We start from the raw sequence: 15849 nt of genomic DNA, 5'->3' as shown, positions 1-15849 counted from the left end.
AAAAAATTCAAAAAATAATTTCCCTAAACGAACTCTTAGAAAATTCTCAATCAAAAAATGCCCTAAATAATCCTTTTAGTTAAAAAATTTTCGAAAAACCATTTCCCAAACAAATTCTTAGAAAATTCTCTATCAAAAATGTTCCAAACGTTCCCTTTAGTTAAAAAATTCTCAAAAACAATCTCTCCAAATGAATCATTAGAAAATTCTCTATCAAAAATGCCCTAAGCGATCCCCTTAATTAAAAAATACAAAAATAATTTCCCTAAACGAACTCTTAGAAAATTCTCAATCAAAAAATGCCTTAAACGATCTCCTTAATTAAAAAATACAAAAAATAATTTCCCTAAACGAACTCTTAGAAAATTCTCTATCAAAAATACCCTAAATTATCCTTTAGTTAAAAAATTCTCAAAAAACTATTTCCCAAACAAATTCTTAAAATTTTCTATCAAAAATGTTCCAAACGTTCCCTTTAGTTAAAAAATTCCCAAAAACAATCTCTTCAAACGAATCATTAGAAAATTTTCTATCAAAAATGCCCTAAGTGATCCCCTTAATTAAAAAATACAAAAAATAATTTCCCCAAACGAACTCTTAGAAAATTCTCTATCAAAAATGCCCTAAATGATCCTTTTAGTTAAAAAATTCTTAAAAAACCATTTCCCAAACAAATTCTTAGAAAATTCTCTATCAAAAATATTCCAAACGTTCCCTTTAGTTAAAAAATTCTCAAAAACAATCTCTCCAAACGAATCATTAGAAAATTCTCTATCAAAAATGCCCTAAGCGATCCCCTTAATTAAAAAATACAAAAAATAATCTCCCTAAACGAACTCTTAGAAAATTCTCAATCAAAAATGCTTTAAATGATTCTTTAAGTTAAAAAATTCTCAAAAAACCATTTCCCAAACAAACTCTTAAAAATTCTCAAAAATAATCTCTCCAAACGAATCATTAGAAAATTCTCTATCAAAAAATGCCCTAAACGATCCCCTTAATTAAAAAATTCAAAAAATAATTTCTCCAAACGAACTCTTAGAAAATTCTCTATCAAAAATGCCCTAAATGATCCTTTTAGTTAAAAAATTCTCAAAAAACCATTTCCCAAACAAATTCTTAGAAAATTCTCTATCAAAAATGTTCCAAACGTTCCCTTTAGTTAAAAAATTCTCAAAAACAATCTCTTCAAATGAATCATTAGAAAATTCTCTATCAAAAATGCCCTAAGCGATCCCCTTAATTAAAAAATACAAAAAATAATCTCCCTAAACGAACTCTTAGAAAATTCTCAATCAAAAATGCTCTAAATGATCCTTTAAGTTAAAAAATTCTCAAAAAACCATTTCCCAAACAAACTCTTAAAAATTCTCAAAAATAATCTCTCCAAACGAATCATTAGAAAATTCTCTATCAAAAAATGCCCTAAACGATCCCCTTAATTAAAAAATTCAAAAAATAATTTCCCCAAACGAACTCTTAGAAAATTCTCTATCAAAAATGCCCTAAATGATCCTTTTAGTTAAAAAATTCTCAAAAAACCATTTTCCAAACAAATTCTTAGAAAATTCTCTATCAAAAATACCCTAAGCGATCCCCTTAATTAAAAAATACAAAAAATAATCTCCCTAAACGAATTCTTAGAAAATTCTCAATCAAAAATGCTCTAAATGATCCTTTAAGTTAAAAAATTCTCAAAAAACCATTTCCCAAACAAACTCTTAAAAATTCTCAAAAATAATCTCTCCAAATGAATCCTTAGAAAATTCTCTATCAAAAAATGCCCTAAACAATCCCCTTAATTAAAAAATACAAAAAATAATTTCCCTAAACGAACTCTTAGAAAATTCTCAATCAAAAAATGCCCTAAATAATCCTTTTAGTTAAAAAATTCTCGAAAAACCATTTTCTAAACGAATTCTTAGAAAATTCTCTATCAAAAATGTTCCAAACATTCCCTTTAGTTAAAAAATTCTCAAAAACAATCTCTCCAAACGAATCATTAGAAAATTCTTTATCAAAAATGCCCTAAGCGATCCCTTTAATTAAAAAATACAAAAAATAATTTTCCTAAATGAACTTTTAGAAATTTCTCTATCAAATGATACCTTCAGTTAAAAAATTCTCAAAAAATAATTTTTCCAAACAAACTCTTAGAAAATTCTCTATCAAAAAATGTTCCAATGGTCCCTTTGGTTAAAAAATTCTCAAAAATAATCTCCCTAAATGAACTCTTAGAAAATTCTCAATCAAAAAATGCCCTAAACGATCCCCTTAATTAAAAAATTCAAAAAATAATTTCCCTAAACGAACTCAGAAAATTCTCAATCAAAAAATGCCCTAAACGATCCCCTTAATTAAAAAATTCAAAAAATAATTTCCCTAAACGAACTCTTAGAAAATTCTCAATCAAAAAATGCCCTAAATGATCTTTTTAGTTAAAAAATTCTTGAAACCCTATTTCCCAAACAAATTCTTAGAAAATTCTCTATCAAAAATGTTCCAAACGTTCCCTTTAATTAAAAAATTCTCAAAAACAATCTCTCCAAACGAATTATTAGAAAATTATCTATCAAAAATGTCCTAAGCGATCCCCTTAATTAAAAAATACAAAAAATAATTTTCCTAAACGAACTCTTAGAAATTTCTCTATCAAATGATACCTTCAGTTAAAAAATTCTCAAAAAATAATTTTTCCAAACAAACTTTTAGAAAATTCTCTATCAAAAAAATTCTCTATCAAAAAATATTCCAACGGTCCCTTTGGTTAAAAAATTCTCAAAAATAATCTCTCTAAACGAACTCTTAGAAAATTCTCAATCAAAAAATGCCCTAAACGATCCCCTTAATTAAAAAATTCAAAAAATAATTTCCCTAAACGAACTCTTAGAAAATTCTCAATCAAAAAATGCCCAAATGATCCTTTTAGTTAAAAAAATTCTCAAAAAACCATTTCCCAAATGAATTCTTAGAAAATTCTCTATCAAAAAATGTTCCAAACGGTCCCTTTAGTTAAAAAATTCTCAAAAATAATCTCTCCAAACAAATCTTTAGAAAATTCTCTATCAAAAATGCTTTAAATGATCCTCTTAGTTAAAAAAATAATTTTTCCAAACGGACTCTTAAAAAATTTCTCAAAAAAATCTATCTAAAAGTTTCTTAAATAAAATTCCTATTAAATATTATTCAAATGGACTTTTAAAATTTCTTAGAAAATTATTTATAAAAATTATCTAAAAAATGAATTTAAATAAAAAATTTTAGTTGAAACGGATTATATATAATACAGTACGTTGTACAAAATAAAAATCTTACGTATTAAAATTTACATATCGGGTACCTGATATGTGTAAGATAGATCAATGCCCGATATACAATATCAGTGACTAATAGCTTAGCTATCGGGTACCCGATATGTAAAAATACCCGATATTTATCTGATTAGCCACCGATATATAGGTGCCTGATATGTACCCGATAGAATTGATTTTGACCAGTGGTATATCGGGTAGCAGATATGTATCAGATATGTACCCGATATGTGTAGTATTAATGCAGAAAATTGGGTACCCGATATGTGTAAGATATGTGTAAATATATATATCATATACATATCATTTACATATCATATACATATCGGTACCCGATACGTATACGATATATATATTTACACATATCTTACACATATCAGGTGCCCGATTTTCTGCATTAATACTACACATATCAGGTACATACACTCCCGCGCCAAAAGTTTAGGACCACCTTTATGATCGCCATAAACAACACCTAAACAGTAATAATTACGCATTTGTGTAACATAAATAAAAACTATTTACGTTATTTATTGATTAGTAATGATAATTACACAAAATTTTAGCAGCTTTTTTTTTTGTTTAAAAGCAAAATGGTTAAAAAAAGAGAACTAACGGATTTTGAACGTGGAAAAGTTATCGGTTTTTATGAAGCCGGTGATTCAGAAAGAGCTATTTCAAATAAAACAGGCTATGGAAAAACTACAATTCATAATATAATAGCAAAATATCGTGAAACTGGTGCTGTTACTGTCGCTCCCAGAAGTGGTTGTCCTAAGAAACTAACTGAACGGGATAAACGGCATCTTAAAGCTATTATTAATAAAAACCGACGTGAACCTGAAGAAAAAATTAGAAAAATTTTTATGGAATCCACTGGAAATGATGTAGGTAGGCGCACCATACAACGAACATTGTATGGAATGGGATATAATAGTTGTGCAGCCTTAAGAAAACCCTGTGTTAGTGAGTGTAATCGAAAAATACGCTTAAATTGGGCTCGTGAAAGACGCTTATGGACTATAAATGATTGGAAAAAAATTGTATGGAGTGATGAGTCTCGATTTACTATGTTCCAGAATGATGGAAAAATTCGGGTTTGGCGTCTTCAAAAGAAAAATATGATATTAATTACCTTGTTCCAACCATGAAGCATGGTGGAGGTGGAGTCATGATGTGGGGGTGTTTTACATGGTTTGGATTGGGCCCTTTGGTAAGAATTGATGGTCGAGTTAATAGTCAAAGGTATATAGAAGAGATACTTGGCTATCACGTGATCCCTTTCTTGGAAAGATTTGAAGAAGAAAATGGTGATTATTTGTTCCAACAAGATAATGCACCGATTCATACAAGTGCAAGAACAAGAGAGTTCTGTGAAGAAATGGGAATAAATTTGCTATCATGGCCGGGGCAGAGCCGAACCTTTCAATCCCATTGAGCATCTTTGGGATGAGCTTGAGAGGCGTATAAGAGCAAAGCAAAATCATCCTAAAAATTTAGGAGAATTGGAGGAACTTCTTCAAGAATGTTGGTCAGAAATTTCATGTGAGGTCTACCAAAAGCTTGTGGAGAGCATGAACCGTAGAATTGAGGCAGTTATAAAAGCTCGTGGATATCCCACAAGATATTGAGGAATGTTTTAATTATATTTTTATAAAGTTAGTTTCGGTAAATTGGTTTTTTTGTTTACATTTTTACCAAAAATTAAGCATTTTTTATTAAAATTTTTTTTCATTATCTTAACTTTTAATTTTGTGAAGTTATGGACCAGAATTTTTTTTTTTATTATACATAACAAGAGGTTTAATAAAAAGTTTTTATATTTTATTCATTTTACGAATTTTTTTCCTTCATCACAAAAAATCACGTGATGTAAACATTAGTCACGTGACTTTGCGAAATGCTGGATAACTAAATTACCGATAATTTATTTTTACATTTTTAACTAATAATAAAAAATTGTTCTTTATCCATTAAAGTAATTATAAATTACTTTTTATAGTTTATTAAAATATTAGTTGGTTAAAAAAAACCATTTTTTTAAAAATTTATTGGGTGGTCCTAAACTTTTGGCGCGGGAGTGTATCTGATACATATCTGCTACCCGATATATTGGTTTTTGACTAGTGGTTTTTACTATGATCGCTAAGCATTGTTGATATCTAACCTTGAAAATTATATAAAAATAAGTAGAACTCCGAACAGGTCAGCCAAATTCAGGTAACCTGACCTGATCTGACCTGAAATTCAGGTCAGATATGAAGATTGACCTGACCTGATTGACCTGTTGACCTGAAACTATTGATTCGACTATATAATAAAAGTGAGTTGCAGTATTGCGATTCACTTTTTTATATAAAAAAAGTAAGTTGTGGTATTGCAATTCACTTTTTTATATTGATTTTATATAATAAAAGTGAGTTGCGATATTGGGATTCACTTTTTTATATGATTTTAATATAAAAATGTTGAATCACAATATTTTGAGAGAAACCGTTTTTTTTTATAATATTATATTAAAAAAATATTTCATACCGTTTTTTTTTTTGATATTTCAATAATAACGTTGCGAAAACATTTTTTTCATAATGTTATATAAAAAAAACGTTTTGCAATATTTTTTTTCAATATTTTAATAAAAAACGTTGTAAAAACATTTTTTTTCATAATATTATATTTAAAAAAAAAGTTTTGTACCATTTTTTTTCAATACTTTAATAAAAATAGCCCTGAAATTTTTCAGATTTCAGGTCAGGTCAGGTCAAACAGACAACCTGATATAACCTGACCTGATCTGACCTGAAAAAAAATTTCAGGTCAGGTTTATCAATTAACCTGACCTGACCTGACCCATTCGGAATTCTAAAAATAAGCAAATCAATCTTTTAACCTAATTAAATTTTTATTATAACACATATAATTTATAAAACATATTTATTAATTAAATATATTTTATTAAATCCAATTTTAAATATGATCAATACATTGTGAAGCTAAACTAAACATAATATACAAATAGATTAACAATATTCAATTAATAAAGTTAATAAACAGTAAAAGAAAAATTTGAAATTAATACTATTACAAAAAATGTAAATTTCTCCATAAGTATTATACTTACACCCATAAACATTAATATGTAGGTAGTTTCGACCTTGCTGAACAACTTTCAATTAATTTAGAAAGTCGATTTCATTTGACCAAAGGGGTGTAATTACGCTCTGAAGTTGTAAACGGAGAAATGAAAAATTCAGAAGTTAGTACCGTTATAAAAAATGCACTTTTCTCCATAAGTATTATACCCACACTCATGAAAATTAATATATAAGTAGTTTCGACCTTGCTGAACAACATTCAATTAATTTAGAAAGTCGATTTCATTTGACTGAAGTGGTGTAATTACGCTCTGAAGTTATAAATGAAAAAGTGAAAAATTTAAAAGTTATTACCGTTATAAAAAATATGCTTTTCTATATAAATATCATACTTAGACTTATGAAAATTAAAATACAAGTAGATTTAACTTGCTGAACAACCTTACTTAAGCATAAAAGATAATTTGATATAACCAAAGTGGTGAGTAGTGAAATTATATTTTAAAGTAAAACATATTTACAGTAATTTTATTTAACAAAATAAACATGTATAATATAGTAATTTTATATTAAAAATAATATACTGAGTTTAATAAAAATTAAAAAGATACTATTGAAAGATAATTAATAAAACATTGAAAAAAAAAAACTGAAATTTTCATCAAAAAAAAATTTTTGTTTATGTATTTATATAAAATTGTGAAATGTAGTACTCACCGTTAGTGAAAATAAAATAAAAATTAATTATAAATTCAATATATAACATTTTAAAAAGTTCTATAAATATGCAATTAAAAACTCTTAGTATTTTAAAATAATACCAAAAATAAGCAATTTAATTATCTTATATTGTATAAAATTTTCTCAAAATTAAGCATTATAAAATTCTTACAATCTTACATCATAAAATTTTTCTATGTTGGCTAAGCACCTTGGTATCTTACATATATAAGCATTTTCTGGAGTCCTATTCAACTCTATTATATTTATGTGATATTTACTTATAATTTAAATTAACCAAATTCTTTATTTAAAAACTAGGGTGGTGTCAGGAATTAAGTTGGCATGATCTTTAATATTTTTTCAGTTATATTATTTATTGTAAGTTATGGTTTTATGTTTTTGTTTGTAATAATATAGAATATATTAAGAAAAAGAATCTGTTTATAGATTTTTTTCACTTTATTATTTATTCTCTCATCTGCTTTTTTTAAGTATCTACATTTTATATTAAGTTTGTCAGCAACATTTCCCTTTTTAACAAATTCATTAACATTAAGTTTAATACTTTTAAATAAATCATCATTATCTTATACTTGTTTTATAACGTAACCAATAAGAAAAACAGAGATTGAACTAATCAGAAGATTATCTTTTGTAAGGTTTAAATGATTACCTGCATTAGCTGTCATCTAATTTATTTTTACTTTTATTTTTTTTTTAAAAAAAAAGAATTAATAATTATTTTCATTGGGTATTATTTTTTTTTACATAAATTTTCCTGTAAACCTAACTACATCACCAGATGCAAAATCAGGAATCCATTTTGAAACTGATGAATTTTTTTGGAAAAAAGGCAATTATTTTTAAATTCATTGTTGTATTATCTTCTTTGCTCATAATACCAATAGTTTCTTTTATAATAAAATTATTACTTTCTTATTCAACAATTGAATAAATTACATAAATTAAATTGAGTTTTGCTGCCATAGTATTTATTTATTTTTTATGTAAAGAATAGATATTTTTTTTACTAATATTTTTCTTAAATGATTTTTTTTTCTTTTTTTTTTTTTTCAAAAAAAAGGAGATATTATTGATAGAAAATTAAAATTTTCCGCTATAGCGGAGTTCCGCTAGTGTCACGTGACATGAAGATCATTTCCTTTTTTGAAAATGTGTGTAACCCATTTGCATAAATAATTTTCGTTTTTCATCAGAAGTAAAATTTCCTTTTTTTGGAATTTTGTGTAACGTTTAAACCATCACCCTGTATCACACCCTCAAGCTTTCAAAAATTACTAAGTATTATTTGAACTTAGAATTTTTTAATGAAAAAATCATATTTGTCACCTTATTCGTCACATGGTTAATTCCGGCCAAGTTCCGTAATTCCAGTCAAATCATATAATGTTACACAAATTTCCTAAAAAGGAAATGATCTTCATGTCACGTGACACTAGCGGAACTCCGCTATAGCGGAAAATTATAAAATCCATATTATTAAATATTTTTTTTTAAGAGTGTTATTAAAATTAAAAAATGAAGTCAATATTTCTTCATAATAAATAAATAGAATCATTTTTTTTTTATGATCAAATATTTTGATATAATTATTATATATTTGTAAAAAAAAACATTTTATTTATTTATAGATATATCAATTTGTCCGAATTTTTTTACTTGAATGAAAATTTGATTACATAATTATTGACATTTACCGAAATCTTCCATTGTTTTTTTTATTTAACCGATAATGGTAGATAACATTTTTTTTTTTAATTAAAAAAAAAGAAAAAAAATTATTTTATTTATTTGAGATATTTATTTATGATATTATTTTATGGTAATATCATATATTTTTTTCGATAACTTTCATAGTACTTTTTATTTATTTATCATAGTAAATAAATTATTAATAAATAATAAAAATATATATATATATATATTAACCTGCCATCCGTAGAGAAGCTAACTGACGAATCCAATACTTGAAGCTTGAAAGCATATACTTAAGTGTAGGCTTAAGCATGAGTTTCAAGCTTCAAGCTTAATATAAAAATGCTGGAAAAGTTTAAGCTATATTTGGGCATCAAACTAACCATATTGAATTTCATGGTTTAGTACGATTAAATTTATTAAAATAATACTACGATTAAAGCTAAACACATTACACAAGCTTTTCGGCATTCTTCAAGTTAAAAAAAGAATGTAAATTTTTTGAATATTTAAAAACTCTTTTTAGAGAAAATAAATCAAAAATAGGAAACGATTTTCACTTTTATTTGAGTCAGCTTTTTTTTATTATGAAATAAATTAAAAATGGTAAGTGATTTCCTTTTCTAATAAAAATAATTTAGGTTTCATCTATACTAATAACGAGAGTTTTTGCGTCCAAATTGAGAATTACGGTTAGATTAAAAAACGTGAAATCTAATCCCAATTTCTCAATTCGTCATAATAAATCTCGTGTTACGTGTTTTAATAATTCTATCTTTGTTAAAACCTTAACAAAGGTCATAAATACCATTTTTGACATTTTATTTGACTTGGGGTAATATCAAATCTCAACCCATAGTGAGAAATCATTCACTCTTTTTTTATAATTACAAATTAATTTTTTTTTTTAAAAAAAAAAGTCAATCCCTAATAACCAAAAAAAACAATAATTTTAATTATGACATCCCAAAATAATTTGGGCAGTATGTATAATACTGTATTTATTAAATTATAATTATATTATTATTATTAGCATCTATTTAATAAATTACAAATAAACAATTCAAAATTAAATCATATGATTCATATACTATTCATATATACAAAAAAAAATCTCATCTGTTTTTTTGGTTACTATCTATGGTTGGAGAATAATAAGAAAGATAAAAGAAAAAGAAAGAAAAAAAATAATAAAAAGAAAATAAAAAGTACACTTATATCTACAAATAAAATTTTTACAATATGAACAAAATGTAAGCGAGAAAGTTTCTAAATTATTAAATGTCCCGAGAGATTTATTAGCCGCTAATAATTAGTCTAAAAAAGATATTAAATTTCGAGAGAATTAAAAATCTAATATTAGTATTCTAAGATTAATAAATTATGCTTGTACTTTTGGTTCAGGCGATTCGCCATATTCTTCTCGCCTCCTTTCTAATGTTGCCAAAGTGTCTTCCACACCACCAGGATATCCACTGGAGACACTGGAGACACTAGTAAGTAGTAATCATGTCTCTCACCGTTATATCTCTTTGCTGAACTCAAATGTGGTTGACTCTTTGATAAACGATCAAAAATATTATCTCATGCTGTCGGTGTTTCTGATCTTGTATGTGTATGATGTGACATGAATGCACGTTTTTCACATTCACTGGTCGTACTTGTTACGCTTGCTGCATCATCACTACACTATCGGGTGAACTACGTCCATATGAACTTTGTCGCATATAATATGATCTTTGGAACCTCGTCGTGCCATACTGCTTTGTGATCTTCGCTTATCACCGCTTCTAAAAATATCCGCTATCACGTGGACCATCGCCCCCTGGTTCTAAGTGCTTGTTGAACTACTTTGTCGACTATGTGCAAGAATTGTTGACCCATCACGAAGCGAACTTCGTCGTGAACTTGAAAGTTGGACACCAGCTCTGGCGCGTTCTAAATGTTGATTACTGGATCTGGTACGTTCCAAAGGTTGACCAATGGACCTTGTACGTTCTAAAGGAGAAATATTTTCATCTTTTGGTGTTGATGGTTTTGGTGTTGATGGTGTAGATGGACCATTAGATGGTCTCTTTAATCTTCGACCATTTGAACTCCTTCTCTTTGTATTATTGTTGTTATCACCACTAGATTCACTATTACCAGAATCTTTTCTTCTTGGATTTGTTGGAACGTCCGGCGTTGTTTCATTAGTTTGTTCGAGTACTTTTTCACGCGGTTGAAGATTTAACCAACCGGGAGGTATTGGTGGTCTTGAAGAGAAACTTGTTCTATTATTACCAGTATTCAATGGACTTGCAGATAATGGTGAAGAAGAGAAGTAAGCTGCATCATCATCAAAGAAGTATGAATTACGTCTTGATAATGATCCCATTTGACCAAAAGTTCCTGATATTTCAGCTTCGACTTCTGCATAAGCTTGATCTAATTTATGATCAAATAAGGAAATGGCATTGGAAGTACTATTTTCAATATCATCCATCTGTAATTCTCTCTTTTCCGGAGTTGATGGACTTAATGATCCTCCACCGAAACGTAAAGCTTCTTCAAGTTCTCTGTTTTTCTTTTCATATTCACTTGTTGTAAGAACTGCAGCTCTTCGCATGGCCAATAAAGTTTTTCTTAAATCAATAATTGTCTTTTCTTGTTGTTCCAAGGTCATTTGTCGAGACCAATCTCCAGTTTTAAGATCAACAATATCCTTAAAGAAGGATTCTAATATTGTATAACTTTCAAATTCATCCAAATTTCGTAAAATGCGAACAGCAACGTCATATGATGCTTCAGGTGTGGCATTTTCTGGTAAGAGGAAAGAAAGTTTCTTTTTAATTTTACTTGACTTGATACTATTCTTTCGTGATTTATCTTCAGATTCTTTGCTATTTTCAGCAGCTTTTTCTTCTTGTTCGGCTGCAATACTTGATTGTAAAGAATGAATCTTGGCAGTAATATAAGAAATTTCCGAGGTGATCATCCCAATCTTATCATCTAATGCTTGAGCATCTCCTCCTAACTCATTTCCAATTTCGCTAGTAATTATTTTTTCACGTTTTTCAAGTAATTCATTCTTCTCTTCTTGTAAATTATTTCTTTTAACGATCCATTCATCCATCATTGTCAATGTTTGACGACCACTAATATATTTATAGATTGCTTCATCAAGAAGTTTTTTCTTATCATAACCACTGGCAAATACTTCATCATAGATAGGACTAATATCATCGGAGGATCGTCTCGATTCCTTTCTGTCTTCATCATTAGATATTGATTGTCGTTTGTGATTACGGATAGCCTTGGTGATTGACTTTGGAGTAGTGGTTCGTTTGAGTAAGGCCATAACTGATTTAAGTTTACTATTTGTTTGTAAAACTTCTTCCTGTCTCTTTTCAAGCATGATTTTTTGCATTTCACTAGTTCTTTCAAAACGTTTCTTTTGTTCTTGAGCAGATTTTTCTTTACGACGAAGATTTTGAATTTCACGTTGATTACGTTCAGTCATTTCACGGACACGTTCAGCTTCATCCTTCATACGCTTCATCGCTCGCATCTTTTCACTTTTTAGTTGTTCAATTTGAGCACGCATACTCTTGAGCATTGTTTCATTTTGATTCTTTGACGTGGTTGTAGATTGAGTAGCTTCATTATATTTTCTACGAAGTTCACCAATTTCTTGGATTAAACGTTTCATCTTGTGTTCATAACGAGATTTAAGTTCGACAAGGATTGAATTCTTATCACGAGTACTAACGCCAGTATTAGCATTTTGAGCACGTTTAACAGCAGAATTTCTTTCTTGTTGTAAGGTAATTATAGCTTCTTGCATATCAGCCAATTTTTGTTCATATTGAGCTCTCATATAAGTATATTCTTGTTCAGCACGTTCCAATTGTGAAACGAGTTGTTCTTTAACAGCAATATCAGCTTGAATTTGATGTAACATACGGGTAAGAGCAATAACATTTTGTTGTTGTTGTTGAGATGAGCAATCAGTGCTATCTTGAGAATATTCAGTTGAACCAGAAGAAATTGGTCGATCGGAGAAACTAACAGAACAACCTGAATTTGAAGTACGACGAGTAGGTTGTGGTGGTTGTGGATTAGATTCTTGCCATTCTGGTACTTCAATGATTTGAATTTCACTGAAAGATACACTGCTTGATCTTCTTTTTTCTTTTTGATGATTGCGAATCATTTGATCAATATAATTTTCACTCTTAGTTCTCCTAGTTGATGAAGGTTGTTTTATTAATTGACTTAAAATAGGATCATCATGTAAAGAACCTCCATTCTTTATTATCATGTAACTTTGTCTGAGTTGTTCCTTGGCCTTTTCAAGCTTATCTCTTGTCTTGCTACGCCTTCTCAATTTTCGAGTAAATTTGAATGATTCACCATCAACATTTTCACCATCTTCACCATCTTCTTCTTCAATATTTTCTTCGTCTTCATCATATGGTGTGAATAAGGATTTAGCTTCTTCCAAACTTTGATCATTTACGACATGTTCAAGTTGATGATGAGATGAGGAAGGGCCAACAGGTGAGATTTTAGTAGTAGAAGTTTCATCAGAAACTGGGAAGTGACCATCAGCTCTTATTGAAGTACGTTTCTTCTTCTTTTTACCTTTCTTCTCACTATTCTCTTTATTATTATTATTATTATTATTATTATTATTAAGATTATGAATATCTTCATCAGATGAATAAATATGAGGATCGGAGAATTTGATATGACCTTTCTCTCTTCCTGTTGTTGTTCCAGCCAAAGAAGATTTACTTAGATGTTGAAAAGCTTGTGCAGCTAAAAGTTCAGAAATTTGATTTTTAAAATCTTGAATTTCTGATTCATAACCTTGAACGATATTATGAGTTTTAATCCTATGTTCACGATCAGCATCTGAAAGATCTTGATCATTAAAACTAATTTCCATTAAAAGAGTGTTCCTTTCAGCTTTTGTAGTGATAAGTTCTTGTTCAACATTTTTAAGTTTCCATTTTGTCATTCCTAATTCATTTTTAAGACTCTCAATTTCTTCTTCATGTTTACGACTTGTTTCTTCATTACAACCACCAGCTCGTAAAGTTTGAATCTCCATCTTTAATCTACTTATTTGACCACGTAATTGATTTATTTCAATAGAATTACCACCATAACTTTCATTAACACTAACTTTATTCTTAATATTACGAGCACGATTAGCATATTTTAGTGTACTTAAGGTTTCCATAAAATTAGAATCAGCTGGTGAAACACAAGCCAACATAAGAGTTTGACTATTACCACCAAGTGAATCTTGTAATAAACGTGTTAATTTTGAATCTCTATAAGGAATATGAGTGACCTTTCTTGATTCATCACCAAGAGCACTAATTACATTACCAAGGGCTAGTAAACCACCATTAATTGCTATTCCTTCTTTTGCTCTATCACCTACGGCGTTAGTTCTCTTTAACTATTTATGTAAAAAAAAAAAATTAATATTAAGAAAATAATCAAGAATATTAAGGAAGAAATATATATATATATTAAATACATTACCCTTTCAGAACCAGCCAAATCTACGAAATGAAATTTTGAAGTTACTTTTGATGTTAATAATTTTTGTTTACTCTTTCTTTTTGAAGTGGTTGAAGTTTCAGGTGGTGGAGCATCATTTTCTTTATTTTCTTTTAAATTTTCTACTCTTGTTTGTTTCAGTATTACGGAAAATATAGCATGTGATCTTGAAGATACCATATTCATATCTGTTGAAGCGACAGTTCGACACAGTGAACCCTTTTGTAATTGTCTAAAAAATTTTGATAGTAAAATTGATAAATTATATTTATATTTTTATATAACATATTATAAACATAATAGAAACATACCCTAAGAGTTCATCTGAATCCGAAACTTGAACTTCTTTTACACCAGCCCAATATATTTGACTATTTGCATCTTCTCTTATCATTAAATCACTCTTTCCTTTTTTATTAAGTAAGTCTATAAAATCTTCATTATATAATTCTAAGAATGATACATAAACTTCAAATTCATAGGAAGGATTTTTTTCTTTTCGTTCGTTAAGGTCGGCAAATAATTTACTTATAGCACGTGGAATGATACCTAATAATAAATGACGTCATTAATTTGATAAACATATGATCAACTTTTGATAATCATTTTAAAAAATGATGCAAGGGACAAACATACCTTGATATTCGGGTGGAATATCTGAACCATATAAAGCAGTACCCATACTATATGTTTTACCACTACCAGTTTGACTAAAAAAGTAGGGAGGGGGGGAAGGGTTGAATAATAAATAATAAATAAATAATAAACATGCAAATTAATTTAGATAATAATTGTTAATTATGTTATTTACTTACCCATATGCTAAGATTGTGACATTATAACTAAAATAATTAAATTATAATAATAAATAATAATTTAACAATGACACGATAAAATAAAAGTGATATCATCAAAAAAAATCCGAATTTGATAAAAAATTTTTTTTTTGATATAAATTTGATTCTTCTTGCGCGTGCGACGTGAGGCCGAATTTTTTTTTCCTGTGTACTCACCCTTCCATGAGTTTATCTATTAGCGGACTTGCACAATCATGAAATATTTCTTCTTGTTCAGTATCCGATGGGAATACATAATCAAATGTAAATGATTTATCGGTTCCAATGAGTATTTGTGGTGCGTCAGGTATTATTGTTAAACATTCACTACAATTTTGTAGTATTTCTTTGTTATTGAGTGGTCTTACTCTCAAAGCAACTCTAGAGAGGACGGAATGGAAAATGAGTGAGAAACGAAAAACGGTAGGGAGAAAAGGTAGAAGAAAACAAGAATGTGAAAGAAATAGGAATAAAGATTAAAATAGTAAAGGAATTATTTGATTTTTTTGATTTACAGTTACTTACCGTACGGAAGTTGAGGTCATTTTTTTTCGTGTGTATTTATGTATATATTTGTTAAAAATAAGAAAAAAAACGAATTTTTTTTAA

The 15849-nt window shown here is 28.1% G+C and overlaps 2 protein-coding genes across 2 annotated transcripts; one reads left to right on the top strand and one right to left on the bottom strand.

The window, feature by feature from the left end:
* Positions 1-3904: 3904 nt before the first annotated feature.
* On the top strand, positions 3905-4395 carry OCT59_024138 (uncharacterized protein; the record flags this gene model as incomplete). Its single annotated transcript, XM_066135206.1, has 2 exons — positions 3905-4277; positions 4391-4395. The coding sequence occupies 2 exons, from the start codon at positions 3905-3907 to the stop codon at positions 4393-4395; spliced, it is 378 nt and encodes a 125-aa protein (XP_065991252.1).
* Positions 4396-10676: 6281 nt separating this feature from the next.
* Positions 10677-15785, bottom strand: OCT59_024137 (uncharacterized protein; the record flags this gene model as incomplete). Its single annotated transcript, XM_025334154.2, has 7 exons — positions 10677-14300; positions 14387-14636; positions 14716-14953; positions 15041-15114; positions 15220-15246; positions 15418-15621; positions 15766-15785. The coding sequence occupies 7 exons, from the start codon at positions 15783-15785 to the stop codon at positions 10677-10679; spliced, it is 4437 nt and encodes a 1478-aa protein (XP_025183846.2).
* Positions 15786-15849: the final 64 nt, after the last annotated feature.

This window comes from Rhizophagus irregularis, chromosome 4, assembly GCF_026210795.1.
Source record: "Rhizophagus irregularis chromosome 4, complete sequence".
Classification (NCBI taxonomy): Eukaryota; Fungi; Glomeromycota; class Glomeromycetes; order Glomerales; family Glomeraceae; genus Rhizophagus; species Rhizophagus irregularis.
Note: the sequence above shows the minus strand (reverse complement) of the source record. Positions and strands in the feature narration are given on the sequence as shown.